General features: G+C 38.6%; 1 protein-coding gene across 6 annotated transcripts in view; it reads left to right on the forward strand.

Annotated features, from left to right (window-relative positions):
• Positions 1-19,737, forward strand: part of ccdc191 (coiled-coil domain containing 191) — a 58,789-nt gene that overhangs the window by 20,370 nt on the left and 18,682 nt on the right. For all 6 annotated transcript variants that reach the window (XM_078559915.1, XM_078559914.1, XM_078559917.1 and 3 more), the window contains 6 exons: positions 1,310-1,465; positions 2,786-2,964; positions 3,399-3,622; positions 4,236-4,404; positions 10,052-10,242; positions 19,135-19,375. In XM_078559915.1, coding sequence (XP_078416041.1) covers positions 1,310-1,465; positions 2,786-2,964; positions 3,399-3,622; positions 4,236-4,404; positions 10,052-10,242; positions 19,135-19,375 — 1,160 coding nt within the window. The remainder of the gene's footprint in view (positions 1-1,309; positions 1,466-2,785; positions 2,965-3,398; positions 3,623-4,235; positions 4,405-10,051; positions 10,243-19,134; positions 19,376-19,737) is intronic.

The raw sequence follows: 19,737 nt of genomic DNA on the forward strand, positions 1-19,737 counted from the left end.
GGACAGAACTGTGAGCATGAGAGCAAGATAGCAAATTAAAATGACAAGCAACCAGAAGGTCAGGATCATGCTTGCGGACTGAGTCGAGATGTAACTCCTGCCCTTTTACCTCCTCTTTCCTCACTGTCCAAGGCCCCAAATACTATCCCTAGATGAAGCAGTGATTTACTTGTACTTCGTTCAATTTAGTATACTGTATTCGCTGTTTACTATGCAAACTCCTTTACATTGGGGTAACCAAACACAGACTGGGTGACTGGTTTGCAGAATAGCTCAGCAGTATTTTGCTTTTATTCTGTTCCAAAAAGTTTGGACAATAATTAAGACTTTTCACAGTGTTAAAAAGGTACTTAGACTGGAATGGACTAGCCCTAATCTTTTTTGGTGAATTTGTGTGTATATCCCAGTTAAGTGCAGAAACCTCATGGCCTTCATTATATTTGATTGATGAAATATTGTTGTTGCACTGTTTTTGCAGTCTTAGGGTGTAGCTGACAGCAACTTCCTGACCATTATTTTCATTATAAAACTACAAATTTTAGAAGGTGCTATTGTGACAAATTGTGGCTTGTGAGACTTGATTTTTCAATTACGTTAGCATTGAAACTTGTAGCACTATTCAATAGAGCTTCAGAAAACCTATATAAGAGTCCCCACACTTCATAGATTACATATTCTACAGTGCAAAAAGAGACCATTTGCCCCAAGACACTGTGACAGCACTTTCAATGAACTATCCGTGTAGATCCATTCAACTAAAAAAAGAATTATTTGAGTCCACTTCACTTTTAAGAAACAAAAAGCAATAAACTTGCATTTATATAACATCTTTCATATCCTTAGGACATCATAAAGCACTTCACAGCCAAAGAGTTACTTTTAAATGTAGGGAAATGCAGCTTCCGGATCAAGGACTCATAAAAAGAAATCTAGATAATTGACCAGATAATCAATTTTGGTTTTGTTAGTTGAGGGGAAAATGAAGGCCATTAAAAGCTATTATGGGGTCTGCTTCAGTTACTTCTTTCTTCCACAACTTTTTCAAAAATATTTTAAGTCTGTTTATTTAATAGATCTTGAGTGAACATCTAACTGCATCTATCGAAATATTAGAAATGTCTATGAAGTTGAACGATGAAACTTCATTTACTAAAAATAATTAGAGCTTAAAGTAGCAAGTCCCGTTTTAATTTTTGATCTGCAGCTCATTAAAGCTTATGGTTATTTGTTGATGGCAATAGCAGTGTGCATTGTACGATAAATGTCCAGTATAAATTGCCTTTCACAGTTTTCAGTTCTTTCTATGTAGCTCAAGAGTTACTCCATGAATGGATGAATTCCAAGATAAGGCTAGAATTGGAATATGAAGAAACTGAAGAACTAGAAAGCTATATCAATAACTCAGAGGAGCGCACATATTCACCAGAGGTGACATCTAGAATGCCTGCATATGAAAAGTTTGATGGTGAGTGGCTTTGTGTATCTTTGAACTTTAAATTTTCAGACACACTAGGATTTTAATTGAAACGTCAAGTATATATATATTAGAGGATATATTTCATAACGTTAGAAATAGGAGCATAGGAGCAGAAGAAGGCCATTCAGCATTAGAATTGTAATTGCTTACACTTGTACACCCCTTTATTAATTTATTTCTATTCAAGTTCATCTCCCTTTGAATTCTCTGCTCAAAAGGCAGTTATAACTCAATATGGAAGAACAGTTATGTTAAAAGAAAGTTAACTATATAGGGTGGGGGGATGGGGAGAGGAATATGATCAGAGCTGTTTTTTTAAAACATTTTCTCTCTTCTGAATGCAGTGACTCATGCTGGGGTATGGTTCCAAAATTCTACAACATATAATTCAAAACACAACTACAAGTTTTCAATTTGCGTATGATGATGCTGAAGCAAGCACCAGTATAAGGGTTTGGGAGTAGTTTTATTCAGTAAGGTTAACCCCAACCTTAAAAAATAAATATAAAAACAGGATGTGCTGACACAAATAGCAGCTTCAGACAATATCTGAAAAGGAAAGGTGAACTTTTTGGTTATGACCCTTTAGTTGAACTTTAAAAACATATTTAAACACTTAATTCTACTTGTACCATATTGTATTTTTATATTTTTCTTCCTACTTTGTATCTTTTTTTTGAACTATAATTTTACTTTTTTCTTATAATCCATCTATTCTATGTAAAGAAAGCTCCAGAGACCCTTCTTGCTAATAATGAGTCAGTAGAGAGAAAGTTTAATGCAAGAAAAACAAAGGCCTGGCCACCATTGATAAACCTATCTGCAGCCCACAATGCAAAGAAAGTATCAATGTGTAAACGTGATTGTGGTATTGCCAAGACATAAATTACAGACTACTGCTGCCTGTGGATAATGTTTTAAAAAGAAACAAGCATCTTGAAAAGTATTTTAGCAAAAAATAGGAAGAACAAGAAGAATAACAAATAATACTAAAAATAACAGGTGAGAAAAAAAAATATCAAAGATGTTGGAATATTTCTTTTGTTTCAAAATAGAGCTTTTTAGAACAATGCAGTCAAAGTTGATGACAAGTGAAAATAGACATGACAATACAGTAGAGCAAAGGTGATTTGATGTTCTAAATAAAGGGAAAGGTTTTGAAAGCCACAAGGAAATATTTTCCAGTCATTTATTGGGCCATTAACCGTAATTTGGACCAGGGTGTTTGTATATATTATATATACTTAGACAAAAAGTCACCCCTTATTCAAGAGTTACTCATTATATATGTATCATATATCATTATAGAATTGTACAGTTATTTGGAACAGGAAAAAGAGAGTGCTGCAGCACAAACCTTCTTACAGCAGCTCCTAGAGACGAAAGTGGTGGAGTCTGGCATTCTTGAGGATCTTGGGGTTGAAGAGGAAAGGCAGCAGAAAAAATACAAAGACCCACGTCTGAGCATGGAGGCAAGGCACCAACAGGTGTGTACCAGGTTGTAAGAACAGTACTGTAGTTATAATCATCATTTTACTTACATTTTGGTGTGGAGAATTAAAATCCACAGCCAATATGCTATAGAAGTACAAGCAAATCATCTCATTTACTGCACACACACGGGGCAGAATTTTACGGCAGCGGGATTTTACGTTCCCACTGAAGTCAAAGGGGATTATAATGGCTCGCCACATTTTATGGCCCAGTCCCCGCTGAAACTGGGCTGTAAAATTCTGCCCATGGAATTAATTTGAATATACTTTTAATGAAACTGACACTATTAAGTATTTTTGGTGAGTTAAATTTTTGATTTTAAGGGGACTTAAAATGTTCCTTTTGTTAAATTTAAAAAAACACACCAGAATCATCTTTAAGGTGATGTAGTTTCACAGGAATAATTATACCAATCTATAATTAAAAGGTGAGAGAGAATCGTCTGAAAAGGCAGTCTAAGTTGGAGCAACAGAAGCAGGAGAAAGCCATGAAGAAATTTGCTCATGCTGAAGCTCAGCAGCTGCTTCGGGAAGAAGACAGAAGAAAAGCGTTACAAGCCAAGAAAGAGGAAGAACATATTAAAAAAGAAATGGTGCAATTACGGAAAGAAATGATGGAAAAGAGATGCATAATGGAAGAAACAAAGCGACTGTAAGTTGGTAATCAGTCAAAGTAACCACATCAAGTTTTTATAGCGCTTTAATTAATTCCGTTTTATTTGGAGGAAGGAGGAAATTAAATTTTAAAAATATTCATTCCTGAAATTAGAGTTTGGATTTTTTTTTTCCATTCAGAATATTAGGAAATTATATCCACTCCTTTAATGATTATTGGAGAAAATTTGGTAACAAATTAATTTGCTCATGTTAGGAGTTGAGACACAAAGGATTCTTAAGAAAAAGTAAATGTTTTGCTTCTTTCACCTCACCTTTCCATGTTCTTTTATTTTTAAGTGGCAAAATCCATTCCAGAATTTTAATGAAAAAATTGTTTCCTTGGTAAATCCAGGGACCCACATCATGAAGCCAGGCATACGATCAACTGTAAGCCTGCTTCCAAGGCTTGGTTTTCACCAAGACCCAGAATACGTACTGTAGGAATCTTTCATGAGGCTTTTTCAGCACCTAAAAGCAAGTGCTAGCCTTTGATAGCATATCTCAGGAGCACTTGAAGGGTTTAACGTCTACATCAACTTGGTCATTAAAAATAGCAAAGAACCTCTTTAAAATTATCCATCAAATTCAGTGCAGATTTTGTTTTACAGTGAACGAGAACATCTTGATAAAGAAAAACAACGGAAACTGATGATTCATGAAAAAGTCAAGCAAGCATTGATGGAGTTACAGGAACAGCAGGACCAGGAACGTCGCAAGATTGAGCATCTTCGGATGATGCAGCAAGTTGAAGCCAGGATTAAAGCTTACCAGCTACGGGTGAGAGAAAATTAATAGTCTAAAAGAATATGACCCTGCGTGTTGAAGGACCAGGTTATTATCCTAGCAACACTACAATAATTTTAGATAAGTCAAAGGTCTGTATTCATCCAATGTTAACGCCTTGACTGCATATTCTTCTATAGGAATTCATCGCTAAGTTCAAGGCTAAATAGTTTATAGCATTGAAGGCTACCTCTGAGAGGGCACAATTTAAAGAACCTCTCATCGGTGTTAATCTCAAATGAAAATTCAACAGCCTTGATAGGATAGGCTCACACCGATATACCAAGGTGTTTCAGTACAGTATCAGGTTATGAGCCACTCATTAACTCTGCTATCTTGCTGTCCCACACTCACAGCAGAAGGAGGACCACGTAGGCTTTCCATATATTCCCCAGATTTAATCCTGGCCTATATCGTTAGTTAATCTTGTCTGCAGCAGCAGTAGAATTCTTTTCTTATTCATTTATGGGATGTGGGCATCACTGGCTAGGCCAGCATTTATTGCCCTTCCCTAATTGCCCTTGAGAAGGTAGTGGTGAACTGCTTTCTTGAACTGCTGCAGTCCATGTGGTGTAGGTACACCCACAGTGCTGTTAGGGAGTGAGTTCCAGGATTTTGATCCAGTGACGGAGAGGAAACAGCGATATACTTCCAAGTCAGGATGGTGAATGGCTTGGAGGAGAACTTCCAGGTGGTGGTGTTTCCATGTGTCTGCTGCCCTTGTCCTTCTAGATGGTAGCGGTCGGGGCTTTGGAAAGTGCTGTCTAAGGAGCCTTAGTGAGTTCCTGTAGTGCATCTTGTAGATGGTACACACTGCTGCCACTATGTGTTGGTGGTGGAGGGAGTGAATGTTTGTGGATCAGGAGTCAATTAAGTGGGTTGCTTTGTCCTGGATGGTGTCAAACTACTTGTGTTGTTGGAGCTGCACTCACTCAGGCAAGAGGAGAGTATCCCATCACAGTCCTGACTTGTGTCTTGTAGATGGTGGACAGGCTTTGGGGAGTCAGGAAGCGAGTTACTCGCCACAGGATTCCTAGTCTCTGACCTGCTCTTGTAGCCACAGTATTTATATGGCTAGTTCAGTTTCTGGTCAATGGTAATCCCCAGGATGTTGATAGTGGAGGATGCAGCGATGGCCATGCCATTGAATGTCATGGGGCGATCATTAGATTCTCTCTTGTTGAAGATGGTCATTATCTGGCACTTGTGTGGCGCAAATGTTACTTGCTACTTGTCAGCTTAAGCCTGGATATTGCCAGGTCTTGCTGCATTTGGACATGGACTGATTCAATATCTGAGGAGTCATGAATGGTGCTGAACGTGGTGCAATCATCAGTGAACATCCCCACTTCTGACCTTATGATGAAGCAAACTGAACTTGTATGCACAAGAACAGATTTGATGGAAGGCCTTTTCAGGGACCAGTTGGCTGTCACTATTTAGGCATGCATATGTAATTTGGGTTAGGTTCCAGAGAATTGAGCTCTGTACAAGTAATCCATCTCAGTGGCAATTCTTAAGTTTGAGCCCAAATAATTAATGGTAGGGAAATTGATCATAAGATACTGAGCATCACAGTCAAACCTGTTGTTGATCTCACTGGACGTACTCTTCATGTATGTTCCTAAGCAGTATGATCAGTTGTAGACTCCTTAATACCATCCAGCTAAGATGAACCAACTTGCACAAAGAAAGGATCAAATCTCCTTCCAGCACTTTATGGCTCATTTATGCCAATTCAGCTTTCAGGATACATAAGAAATGGAGCAGGAGTAGGCCTCAAACCTGCTCTGCTCTTTAGTAAGATCATGGCTGCTCTTATTGTGGTTTTAACTCCACTTTCTTGCCTGCCCCCATAATCCATGATTCTCTTGTTGATCAAAAATTGTTCCAACTCAGCCTTGAATTTATTTAATGACCCAGCTGTTCATTAAATAACTGGTCGCTGTGGAGGAGAATTCCAAAGACTAATAGCCCGCAGAAAAGACATTTTCCTCTTCTCCTCTCAATCTTCTATACTTCAGTGAGTATAAGCCCAATCTGCTCAACTTTTCCTCATAAGACAAACCTGTCATCCTAGGAATCAGCCTAGTGAACCTTCTCTGAACTGCTTCCAATGAAAGTATGTCCCTCCTTAAGTAAGGTGACCAAAATTATACACAGTACTCTAGGTGTGGTCTCACCAATGCATTGTATGGTTGTAGCAAGAATTCCCTATTTTTATACTCCATTCCCCTTGCAATGAAGGCCAACCTTCCTTTTGCCTTCCTAATAAATTGCTGATGCTGACGTTTTGTGATTTATGTATAAGTATACCCAGATCCTTCTGTACTGCAACATTCTGTAGTCTGTCTCCATTTAAATAACATTCTGCTGTTCTATTCTTCCTGCCAAAGTGGACAATTTTCCCATATAAACTGTCAAATTATTGCCCACCATTTATCCATATTTATTTGCAGTCTCTTTGTATCTTTCTCTCAACTTGCTTTCCTAGCTATCTTCATATCATCAGCAAATTTGATTACAATATAGTCTTCCCTTCATCCAAGTCATTAATATAAATTGTAAATAATTGAGCCCTAGCACTGACCCCTGTGGCACTTTACTGCCAAATTGAAAATGATGCATTTATCCCAACTTTCTGTTTCTTTTTAGTTAGCCAATCTTCTATCCATGCTAATACATCACCCCCACCACCATAACCTCTTATTTTGTGCAGTAACCTTTTATGTGGAACCCTATCGAATGCCTTTGGGAAATCCAAAGATGCGACATCTACTGGTTCCCATTTTTCTACCCTTGTTTGTCAAAAAACTCTAATAAATTTGTCAAATGAGATTTCCTTTTCACAAAATCATATTGACTCTGCCTGATTGTATTTTGAATTTTTAAATGTCCTACTACAAATCTTTAATAATGGGCTTTCCCAATGAAAGATGTTAAGCTAACTGGCCTATAGTTTCCTGCTTTCTCTCTCTTTCCTCTCTTGAATAGAGGTGTAGTGTTTGTGGTTTTCTAATCCGCTGATTCTTTTCCAGAATCTAGGGAATTTTGGATGCTTTCCACCAATGCATCTGCTATCTCTGCAGCCATGTTTTTTTAAGACCCAGAATGCAGGCCATCAGGTCCGGGGGACTTGTTACCTTTTAGTCTCGTTAGTTTACCCAGTGCTTTTTCTCTAGTGACCATGATTGTTTTAAGCTCCTCTCTTCCTTTTGCCTCTTGAGTTTCTGCTATTCTTGGAATATGTTTTGTGTCTTGTACTGTGAAGATAGATACAGGTACTTGTTCAAGGTCTCTGCCATTTACTTGTTTCCCACTATTCATTCCCCAGTCTCATCTTCTCAGGGATCAATGCTTACTTTAACTACTCTTTTCCTTTTTATATAGTTGTCTAAGTTTCTACTGTCCATTTTTATATTTCTTGCTAGTTTTCTTTCATACCCTAATTTCTCCCTCTTATTTTCTTAGTCATCCTTTCATGGTTTCTAAAAAAAAAATTCCCAATTTTTTGGCCTATCACTTCTGCAATCTTTGCAGCATTGTAAGCCTTTTCTTTTAATTTGATACTATCCTTAACTTCCTTAATTAACTATAGATGGTGCATCCTTCTCATTGAGCCTTTCTTTCTCTGTGGAATATATTCTTGTTGAGAGTTATGAATTATCTCCTTAAATATCTGCCACTGCTTATATACTGTCTCAGCTTTTAACCTATTTTCCCAGTTGAATCTAGCCAACTCTTTCTTCGTACCTTTGTAATTGCCTTTATTTAAATTTAACACACTAATTTTAGATCCATATTTCTCGCCCTCAAACTAAATGTGAAATTCTAACATGTTATGATCATTTTTGCCTAGAGGATCCCTTACTGTGAGGTCATTAATTAATCCTGTCTCATTACATATTAGTACAGCTAAAATAACCTTTTCGTTGGTTGGTTCCAGAATGTATTGTTCTAAGAAACTGTCCCTAATACATTCTATGAACTCATCCTCCATGCTACCTTTGCCAATTTAATTTGTCCAATCTCTATGAAGATTAAAATTTCCCACAATTATTGCAGGACCTTTCTTTTAAGCCCCATTATTTATTGATTTATACTCTGTCTTACAATGTTGCTACTGTTCAGGGGCCTTTAAACTACTCCCACCAGTGACTTCCTTTCCTATTTCTTATCTCCATCCAAACCGATTCTATATCTTGATCTTCCGAATCAAGATCATTTCTCACAAACGTACTGATCTCATCCCTTATTAACAGAGCTACCCCAACTTCTTTTCTTACTTTCTTTCCAAAATGTCAAATATCCTTGAATATTCAGGTCCCACTCTTGGTCACTTTGTAACGACATCTCTGTGATGGCTGTCATATCATACTCATTTATTTCTATTTGTGCTATAAATTCATCCATTTTGTTATGAATGCTGCAAACAATGAGCTTTTAATTTTGTGTTTTTACCATTTTTCCCTTCTCTGACCTTATTTGCTGGTGGACTCTTACGTTTGTATGCCCTGTTCCCTCCTGTAACAATCTGGTTATCATTACTCATATTGCTATCCTGTATTATTACCTTGCCTTTTCTCTTAACTTTCCAAATCTCCCCTCACATGAACCCCCTTTGCCATTATATAGTGTAAAGCCCTATCACAGCCTTAGTTATATGATTTGACAGGACTCTGGCCGCAGCACGGTTCAGACGAATACCGCCACAATGGTACAGCTCCCTCTTTCCCCAGCACTGCTGCCAGTGCTCCATGAATTGAAACCCATTTCTCCCACACCAGTCTTTGAGCCATGCATTCAATTCTCTGATCTTACTTACTACATGCCAATTTGCTCAATGCTCATAGTTATCCAGAAATTACTAGCTTTGAGTTCTGCCTTTCAATTTAGCTCCTTCCTGCTCAGACTCCCTTTGCAGGACTCTTCTAATCCTACCTATGTCTTTGGTACCCACATGGACTGGATTCTTCCTGTCACATACCAAGTTCCTCTCCAGCCCTGAGGCGATGTCTTTAACCCTGACACCAGACAGGCAACACAGCCTTCAGGATTTGTGCTCTTGGCTGCAGAGAAATATCTTTCCCCTTAATTATATTGTCCTCTATATTACTATGTTCCTTTTAACTCTCCCAATTTGAATGGCCCCCTGCTGTGGCCAGTTTGCTCATCCTCTCTGCAGTCCCTGCTCTTGTCCATACAAGCTGGAAGGACATTAAACCTGTTGGACAAGTGCAAGGGCTGAGGCTCCTTCAGTGCTACCTTCTGGATCCCCATATCTGCCTTATTTGCAGTCACACCCTCCTCTCCCTCACCATGGACCAAACCTGAAGTACCTACCCTAAGGAGTGTGACTACCTCCTGGAACAAAATGTCCAGATAACTTTAACCTTCCCTGATGTATCGCAGTGTCTGAAGCTCGGACTCCAGCTCAAGAACCCTGAGCTGAAGTTCCTCAAGCTACAGACGTGATTGCTGTGGATCACGCTTGTGTCCACCAGCTCCCAAATGCTACAGCTGCAACACATTACATCTACATGGAATCAAACCCTTATCTGACATAATGATCTGAAAAGGACTATGCTATTTTTAACTTAATGGAAATGTTGGTGAACTAATATTTACCATTTCAATCTAGTGTTTACAGAAACATTTTTCAATTTGGTATAAGCTGGTTCTGGAACGCAGGATTAAAATGGGTAAAGCTAGGGCCTTGTTTGATTGGAAGAGTCAGCTTCGAGCTTTCCAGGCCTGGAGAATGTATACGTGGGGAAGGAAACTGGAGCAAGAGGTACAACGCACTGAAATGGAGCTACGAGAGGAAAAAAGGTAGGTGTTATGTAGAAATCCATTCTAAAAAGGAATGATACCTGTATTTCAGAAGGTTGTTTCTGATTTATTCTACAGACGGCAGAGAAGAGGGAAGAAAAAATCCTCAATTTGACCCTCTACAGTGTAACAAGAGTGCCTTGATAAAACAGTATAAACCCACTTAATGGTGCAACAGGAATTTTTTTGCTGGCGTTTAGTGGGAAAACAATCATTATTTCTTCAAGAACTAATCACAATAGGGCACTTTTGGATGAATTGACGTTTTTTTGCAGGGTTTTTTCCCTCAAGTTTCCGCTCCAATCTAATTGCATTTCGCCAAATGTAAAATTTGCCATGAACCAGGGTTGTGCTCTAGAATGTAATTTAAAAAAGAGTTTTCTGCTTTAAAAAGTGTCCCTTGATACATTTAAGCGTGGTACCTTCGTGCAGTTTAATCATCAATATCTAGCCCACCACCTGTGAGTCTCCTGATTTTTAAATGACTTTAAAAACTGCACAGAACCATTTGGTTTTTATATTGTGTACAGCAGTCAACTTTTGAGTATAATGAAATATATATTCTAAAACTTTTCAAATATGCCTAATAGTGTCCTGGAACCCAAAAGAACCGGCTTAATTTAAAAAACCCCCTTAAAGGCTCACAAATAAGCACAATTAGTGAAAACTTGCCAATGGTGATTAATTTGATTTAAGTTCATGTTCGGTTTTGTGGGCCAGGCCAGTTTCTAGTGCAACATTTCTTAAACTGCAGCAAAAGATACCAGAAATTCAATTTGCGCTAAACATAATTTGCGCTTGAAATTCTGCAATCTTTTGTGTTAGTTTAGTTGATCCCGGTGAATGACACTGAGAAAACCGGTGCAACCTAGTAGAAAATCCAACCTTTTTAAGTTTAGTTTTCAAGAAAAATGTAGAATCATAAAGTTCCAAATTCCTGTGTAGTTAAAATGGTATTTGACTCATTCATTTGTTGTATTCACAATGACCCAAACCTTCTGATCAGCGTCAGAACCTTTGTCAGTGTCAGAACCTTACCCACTAACCTGGATATGTTTGAAAAGGCTAGGCTTCTCATCCATGATGCAGAAGAACTCCCTCAGGAATCCAGGCAGAGAGCAGCAAAGAGAATCAACGAAGAAGCCACACTTTTTTACAGCACTAGCTGCCATTAGATAAGTTTAAATGCCCAGTGTGAATGTTAGTGAATGGGTAAATGAGTGAATGGGTAAGGTGGGTGAGGTAAGTTGGTAGGGTGGGTGAGGTAAGTTGGTAGGGTGGCAGGTGGGTGAGATGGTACAGTGGCTGGTGGGTAGGTGGGTCCAGTCAGGAGTTGTTGTCAAGTTGGGGGTTGGACAAGTTTGGTCTGAGGGTAATCTGGTCAGGCAGTCGGAGGTGAGCATGGTCGGGAGGGGTTGTCAGGTTGGGAGGAGTAGTCAGATTGTGGAGGGTAGTTGGGTCGGTTTGGCGGGAATATTCAGGGGACCAAGTGTGGTTGGAACGTGTGAAATAGGACCAGGAGTAAGCCACTCGGCCCCTCCAGCCTCCATCTCCATTCAAATAGGTCATGGTTGATCTTTGGTTCGTGGGTCACTGGCACCAGTACTGGGGAAAGTGGGGGCTGTACCATTGGGATGTCTACATCTGAACCATGCTGGGGGTGGTGTTCTAGTGATCCACATAACTAGGGAAGTAGAGAGGGTTTTAAATTAAACAGTGGGGGCAAGGGATCAAATTTGGGAAGATGTGGTAAATCAAAGAGTAGAGACAAAGCAAGAGAGGTATTAATATAGGAAATGATAAACAGAACGTGATGAAGGGATAGAGAGTACGAATCTAAGAGTAACTCAGCAGATAAGGCTAAAGGTTACAAAAATAATAAAAGAACAAAACTAAAAGCTCTGTATCTGAATGCATATAGGATTCAAAACAAAACCGATGAACTACTAGCACAGATAGAAATAAGTAAGTATGATCTGATAGCCATTTCAGTGACATGGCTGCAGGATGACATAGATTGGGACCTGAATATTGAAGGGTGCATGACATTTAGGAAGGACAGGAAGCTGGGAAAAGGTGGACGAGTGGCTCTTTTAATTAGTGATGGTATTAGCACCATAGAGAGGGATAACTTTAGTTCAAGAAAACAGGATGTAGAAGCTGTTTGGGTAGAGATGAGAAATGATAAAGGCAAGAAGTCACTTATAGGAGTGGTTTATAGGACCCCTAACTAACTACACGGTGAGACAAGAGTGTAACGGAAAAGATGATTGGAACTTTTCAGAAAGAGTAACTCTTATAATCACGATAATCATGAGGGCTTTCAATCTACATATAGACTAGAAAAATCATGGGCAAAGGTAGCCTAGATGAGGAGCTCATAGAATGTTTTCGGGATTGTTTCTTAGAGCAGCATATTCTGGAGCCAACCAGAGCAGGCAGTGCTAAACCTGGTATTGTGCAATATAGGATTAGTTAATGACCTCATAGTGAAGGCACCTCTAGGTAGCAGCAATCATAATATGATTGAATTTTTCATTCAGCTTGAGCGAGAGAGAAGAGTGTGTCCAAGACTACTATTTTAAACTTAAATAAGGGCAATTATGAGGGCATGAAAACAGAGCTAAAATGAACTGGCAAATTAGGTTAAGGGATAGGTCAATAGATATGCACTGGCAGACATTTAAGGGGATATTTTAGAATACACAGAATAAATAGGTACTTTCCAACAAGAAAGGAAAAATTCCAAGGGAAGGACCCATCATCCGTAATTAACTAAAAAAGTTGAAAAAAGTATCAAACTTAAAGAAAAAGTATATACTTGTGCAAAGATGGGTGGCAGGTCAGAAGATTGAACAGAATATTAAAAATAGTAAAGAATGACAAAGATCGATGAGAGAAAGTTCAGAATATGAGAGAAAGCTAGCTAGAAATATATAAACAGATAGCAAGAGTTTGTATTGATATTTAAAAAGGAAAAGAATTAACAAAGTAAGCACTGATCCTATGGAAAGTGAATCTAGGGAATTAATAATGGAAAATAAAGAAATGGCAGATGAGTTGAACAAGTATTTTGCATCGGTCTTCACTATAAAGGCTACAAGTAACATCCCAGAAATAGCTGTAAATCAGAAAATGGAAGGGAGGGAGGAACTCAAGAAAATTACAATTACCAGGGAAGTGGTTCTGAGCAAATTGTTGAAGCTGCAAGCTGACAAGTCCCCAGGTCCTGATGGACTTCATCCTTGAGTCTTAAGAGAAGTGGCTAATGAGAGACTTGATGGGTTGGTTTTCCGTTTCCAAAATTCCCTAGATTTGGGGAAGGTTCCATTAGATTGGAAAATAGCGAATGTAACTCCTTTATTCAAAAAGGGAGACAGACAGAAAGCAGGAAACTACAGGCCAGTTAGCTTAACATCTGTCTTAAGGAAAACGTTAGAAGCTATTATTAAGGACGTTATAGCAGGGCACTTGGAAAAATTCAAGGTAATCAGGCAGAATCAACATGTTTTTGTAAAAGGGAACTCGTGTTTAACCAATTTATTGGAATTCTTTGAAGAAGTAATAGATGCTATGCATAAAGGGGAACTAGTGGATGAACTGTACTTAGATTTCCAGAAGGCATTTGATAAGGTGCCACATCAAAGGTTATTGCAGAAAATGAAAGCTCATGGTGAAGTGGGTAACATTGGCATGGAAAGATTGGCTAGCTAACTGGAAACAGAGATTAGGCATAAATGAGTCATTTTCTGGTTGGCAAGATATAATGAGCAGCGTGCCACAGGGATCAATGCTGGGGCCTCAACTTCTTATAATTTTTATAAATGATTTAGATGAACGGGCCGAAGGTATGGTTGCTAAATTTGCTGATGACACAAAAATAGGTAGGAAAGTAAGTTGTAAAGCCGACATACGGAGGCTACAAAGCAATATAGATAGGTTAAGTGAGTGGGCACAGATCTGGCAAATGGAGTATAATGTGGGAAAATGTGAAATTGTCCATTTTGGCAGGAAAAAATAGAAAATAAGCTTATTAGGAAAGCTAATAGAAGGTTATTGTTTATTGCAAGGGGAATTGAACACAAAAGTAGCGAGGTTATGCTTCAGTTATACAGGGCATTGGTGAGACCACATCTGGAGTAGTGTGTACAGTATTGGTCTCTTTATTTAAAGAAGGATGTTAATGCATTGGAAGCAGTTCAGAGAAGGTTTACTAGACTAATAACTGGAATGGGCAGGTTGTCTTATGAGTAAAGGCTGGACAGGCTAGGCTTGTATCCACTGGAGTTTAGAAGGGTAAGAGGTGACTTGATTGAAACATATAAAATCCTGAGGGGTCTTGACAGGGTGGATGTGGAAAGGATGTTTCCCTTTGAGGGAAAATCTAGAACCAGGGGTTACTATTTAAAATATGAGGTTGCTCATTTACGACAAAGATAAGGATAATTTTTTTCTGAGGGGTGAGAGTCTTTGGACCGCTCTTTCTCAAAAGGCAGTGGAAGCAGATAGCAAGAGTTTGTATAGATATTTAAAAAGGAAAAGAATTAACAAAGTAAGCACTGGTCCCATGGAAAGTGAATCTGGGGAATTAATAATGGAAAATAAAGAAATATTTTTAAGGCAGAGATAGATGGATTCTTGATAAGCAAAGGGGTGAAAAGTTATCAGGTAAGCGGGAATGTGGAGTTGAAGTTACAATCAGATCAGCCATGATCTTATTGAATGACAGAGCAGATTTGACGGGGCCAAGTGGCTCACTCCTGCTCCTAATTCATATGTTCTACCTCAATGCCATTTTTCCGCACTATCCCCATATCCCATCATAGCTTTAATATCTAGAAATCTATTGATCTTTCTCTTGAATATACTCTTTGATTGAGCCACCACAGAATTCCAAAGATTCGCCACCCTCCGTCAAAGAAATTCTTCCTCAACTCAGTCCTAAATAGCCTACCTCTTACTCTGAGACTTTGTCCCCTGGTTCTAGACCCCGCCAGCCAAGAAAAACGCACTTCCCACATGTACCCTGTCGAGCCCTGTAAGAATTTTGTATGGATCAATAAGATTACATTCTCATTCTTCCAAACTCTAGAGAATATAGGCCCAGAATCCTCAATGTCTCCTAATAGGACAATCCCGCCGTCCTAGGGATCTGTCTGGTGAACTTTTGCACTCCCTCTATGGAGTAAGGAGACCAAAACTACACTACTCCAGGTGTGGTCTCACCAAGGCTGTATACAATTACAGCAAGACTTCTTTACTCCTGTACTCAAATCCTCTTGCAATCCAGGCCAAACATTTCATTTGCCTCCCTAATTGCTTGCTGTACCTGCATGTACACTTTGTGACTTAGGAATAAGGGCACTCTTTAGACGTCAACACTTGCCAATCTCTCACCATTTATGAAATACTCTGCATTTCTGTTTTCCCTACCAAAGTGGATAACTTTACACTTTTCCATATTATATTCTACCTGTCATATTCTTTCCCCCTTCTCGGGGGTTATGGGTGGTTGTTGCGGGGTGGGGGGACCATTGCGTGTGATTGGAGGGGTCAGTTGCATAGTTACCCAGGAGTTAGACTAGGATTTTCTGTCTTACCTGGATAGTTAGCCAGGAAATGTAAGTATGTGGGAATGTCCAAAGTCTCCGACTCTAGCTCAAAGCTGGAGACTTTTTCGGAGGGTCTCAGGGAGCAGAGGAATTGCCCATCGCAGGTTCAAACCTCCCGGGGCAATTTCCACAGAATCATCGCGTCAGGACTTCCACGGGGTCCCAATTTGCTTTCTTGGGTTGTATGTCTGGTCTCTGACAATCTGGAGACCAGAAGATGTTGGCCGTTGACTTGTATTGTATGAACTGTATAGTATTCAGATTTAATTCCTTGGGATAAGTGGCAGCTAACAATGCCTGCTAATTTGATCTGGTCTGTTTTGGAAATGAGCTATGAATCGATTGCAAAATGGCAAAGCTTTTCCAATTTGATAATGGGAACAGCATTGAGAATCAAATCAGTTGTGGGCAACACCGCCTCATATTAATGTATTTTTTTCTTTTTAAAAATCACTTTTACATACTCAGAAATACAGTACTGTAAAGAACATATCTTTTTATTCCTGTTGGACTGTGGATTAAAATTATAATGGCTGCAGTTTGAAGGACATGTCTACTAGAACAGTGTGAGGGATATATACAGTGTTGCTGTCCTGGAACAGAGTGTGCCATGAAGGACAGGATGGTCACGAGGAGGAGTCTGGTCTAATGGGGGACTTCCTGGCAACAACGTTTTAATTGGCTCCTGGCCAGGTGACCAGGGTTTGTGAGAGAGCAGTGCAGCAGAATAGTCCTAGCCTGAAAGGAAAAAGACCTAAAACCTCTCTCTCCTGTGTGTAAGATTCCAGTAATTCTACAATAATAGCTAGCTGGTTTTTTCTCCTCATATCTCTATAATCTGCTGTATGTGTGTTTTTAGGGATTTAAGAAGGAGTAGAGTTTAGGTTATAGAGTTAGAAATTAGTAGTTCATATTTCTTTCTTTTGCCACTTTTTAAAGACAATTTGTTCAATAAACAGTTATTTACTTAAGTTTACAAACCTGGTGCTCATATTCTGTTAACCTAAATTAAACAATTAGGCGGGTTGATCAAATTTTTTCACATTTGTCGTGGCTCAGGGTGCAGTGGGGCTTGATATTGCAGCACACTATCCCCAGTGAGTCGTGACAGTACTTAGGTAATTCATGGTACATATGAGATTGTACAGTGCTCACGTATACATTAGATGGCAAATCCATGGAGAGGATGGAAAAAAGATTTACCAAGATGATATCAGGGTGAGAAATTTTAGATATTAGGAGAGAGTAGAAATGCTGCTCTTTTCCTTACAACAGAGAATATTAAGAGGAAATCTGATGGAGCTGTGCAAAGTCAAGAAAGGTTAATAAGGTAAATAATGAAAAACTATTTGCACTGATCGGTGTGTCAATAACTTAAACCAAAATTTGAGTATCGTAAAGAATGAAAGGAAAGGTTAGGAGAGGGTTTGACGCAGAGGGTTATAAAAGACATGGCATGCTCTACCTGGAACTGTGGTGAAATCAGCATGCATAATAACTTTTTAAAGGGAAGTGGATAACTAGTCTTAAAAAAAGTGGGGTAATAGGAAGAGATTAAGCGGATAGCTCTTTCAAAGACCTGGCACAGGCATGATGGACTAAATGACCAACCTATGTGCTTGAAAATTCTATGATTTCAATGTCAAGATCAGTTGAGACGTAAATAGGATTACATGTTATCCGTAAGTTGGTTTACAGATAATTGTACACATTGGAACTTCAATATGCACAAAAAAGTTTGAGCCTTTTACTCTGCATGTGGCTACATGCCTAACCAGTGGAAAGCAAACTGATTGCAAAACAGTCACTGGACATGAGTGCCAGTGTTATAGTAGAGTATTTTATTGTTGGTTGCATGATTAAAGATTCTGTTAATCCGGACTGGGGGAAAATAAAATGTTGTGGTGAGAGGAGTTGAATGGTACTCACTATTGAATATAGTTTAGCAACCAGAATATGAGTTTCCACATGCTTGGCCGCCTGCTTGCAATTGAAGATCATTCAAGTTAGGGGAGACCTGTCGTGGTTCTCGTCTCCACAATTTCTATGCTGAATGCTTGAACAGGGTGTCAAGTTCAGAAATTGCATAACAGTATGTACCCTTGACTTGCAGCACTTAACTAGCAGAGTTAGATGGAAATTATAAATTTTCTAGAATAAGATGTGGTGACACAGCTTTTCAACTGACCTCATTATGAATTTTTAAAAATAGCAATGTACTTCTATCATCAAATGTCGCCTTCTCAGTACAAAAGGTGCTTAGCATTCTTGAAATTAGTTCAGGGGTTGCTCACTTATTTGTCTGCCTGTTATTTTGGAAATATAGAAGTAATATATCAAACTGTAGAGAGTTACTTTTACAATAGCAAATGAGTGGTCAATTTACTCTGGCAGTGATATGTTGTACTCCTAACCTGGGAATTTAAGTATTTGAATCCTGCTTAAACTGGCTTTCAGAATTACACACTATTGTCTTGCTAATTTATATTCTGGTGGAATGGAATGAGAGAGAATCAAGAAGATTTCATGTCATGATAATCAATGTGCGTTTGCTGATTTTAGCTAGAGTAGCAGGTTATTAGCAGGTTATTTGGTATAATTTGCATCAGCTTGGTTAGTTAACCCCTGCTAGAAGGTGTGCTTTTGTGAATGTTGGGTCAGAAAAGGATTGTAATCAGGGGTGATATCCCTCATGATCAAATAACCTGAATCAATATCTTAATGGGGGAATTAAAATATTTTTTTTTAGTGGCCACATCCCAGAAGTGAAGGAATAACAACATTTATTACGCTACAATGTTTTCACTAAGATGTCATCACTTGAAATTTTTATGCTACTGCATTTTAGTTTTATATGTTTCCATGAGAATTTCAGTAAAGCATAATGGCAGGAATGTAACAGTTTTGAATGGAATTTCCCCCAGCAGCAGAATTATAAAAAATAGGTTGTATTCAGAGGACATTTTGAATAATGCAACACCGGGGTGACGTACTGGTGAGTAGTAATGGCAATCAGGCGATGAATCAATTGTTTCACATTAAAGTGCTTAATTCATTAAAACAGCTTGGGTTAAATTTGAATTTATTTTTCTCTCTTCAACACTTTCCCCACCGCTGTCTCCCCAGCACCCCATAAGGCTGGTGATAGCACCATTTGATACTTGCTCCAACAGTTTTAAATATTTAGCTCTTTTATTTAAAAAAAAAGCATTTTATTGAAGTCAAACTAGATATTTATGAAGTTGAAAGAATTAACACACACTCTCTCTATTGTTCATAGAAAAAACCAACTTGCAACAGAATGTAACCGCAAACACAGGCTCAGTTACTGCTTCACAAACTGGCAACTATGGTGTAAAGCTGAGAAAGAAAAGAGAGAGCTGGAGGCAAGAAAAGAGGAGACAAAACAAAAGATGGCCGCACTACTGAACTCAGCATGTTCAGGGAAATTGTCAGCAGATTCCAGCAGAGTTTCAAAATGCATAAGTGAGACACAGCAGGTTGATCCTGCTCAAGAAGTGGTAAGGGGATAAGCTAGCCCTTGAATTCTTAACACTTGTATAAAGTCAAACTATTGTGAAATACTAAATTAACCCAAATAGGGTTAAGTTTGTGCAGTTTTACTTGCAGTTTTTGAAGAACCTATTACTAGATCTTATAGTTCATTGAATAGCTGCATCATAAATTAATTCACTACAGTTTTGATATGTTTTACAACTGTTATTAATTTGAATGGTTAGAAGTCTGTTCAGTGATGTAATTTGGTATTTGTATTTAGACTATATTTGAGCCAAGAGTTTAACAGTGATGGACTGAAATGCTCCACAAGCTTGGATAAAAAATGTTTTCATGTGTGAAAAGATAATTTTCATTATTGCTGAAT

The sequence above is a fragment of the Cetorhinus maximus genome, chromosome 16, assembly GCF_964194155.1.
Source record: "Cetorhinus maximus chromosome 16, sCetMax3.hap1.1, whole genome shotgun sequence".
In the NCBI taxonomy this organism is placed as follows: domain Eukaryota; kingdom Metazoa; phylum Chordata; class Chondrichthyes; order Lamniformes; family Cetorhinidae; genus Cetorhinus; species Cetorhinus maximus.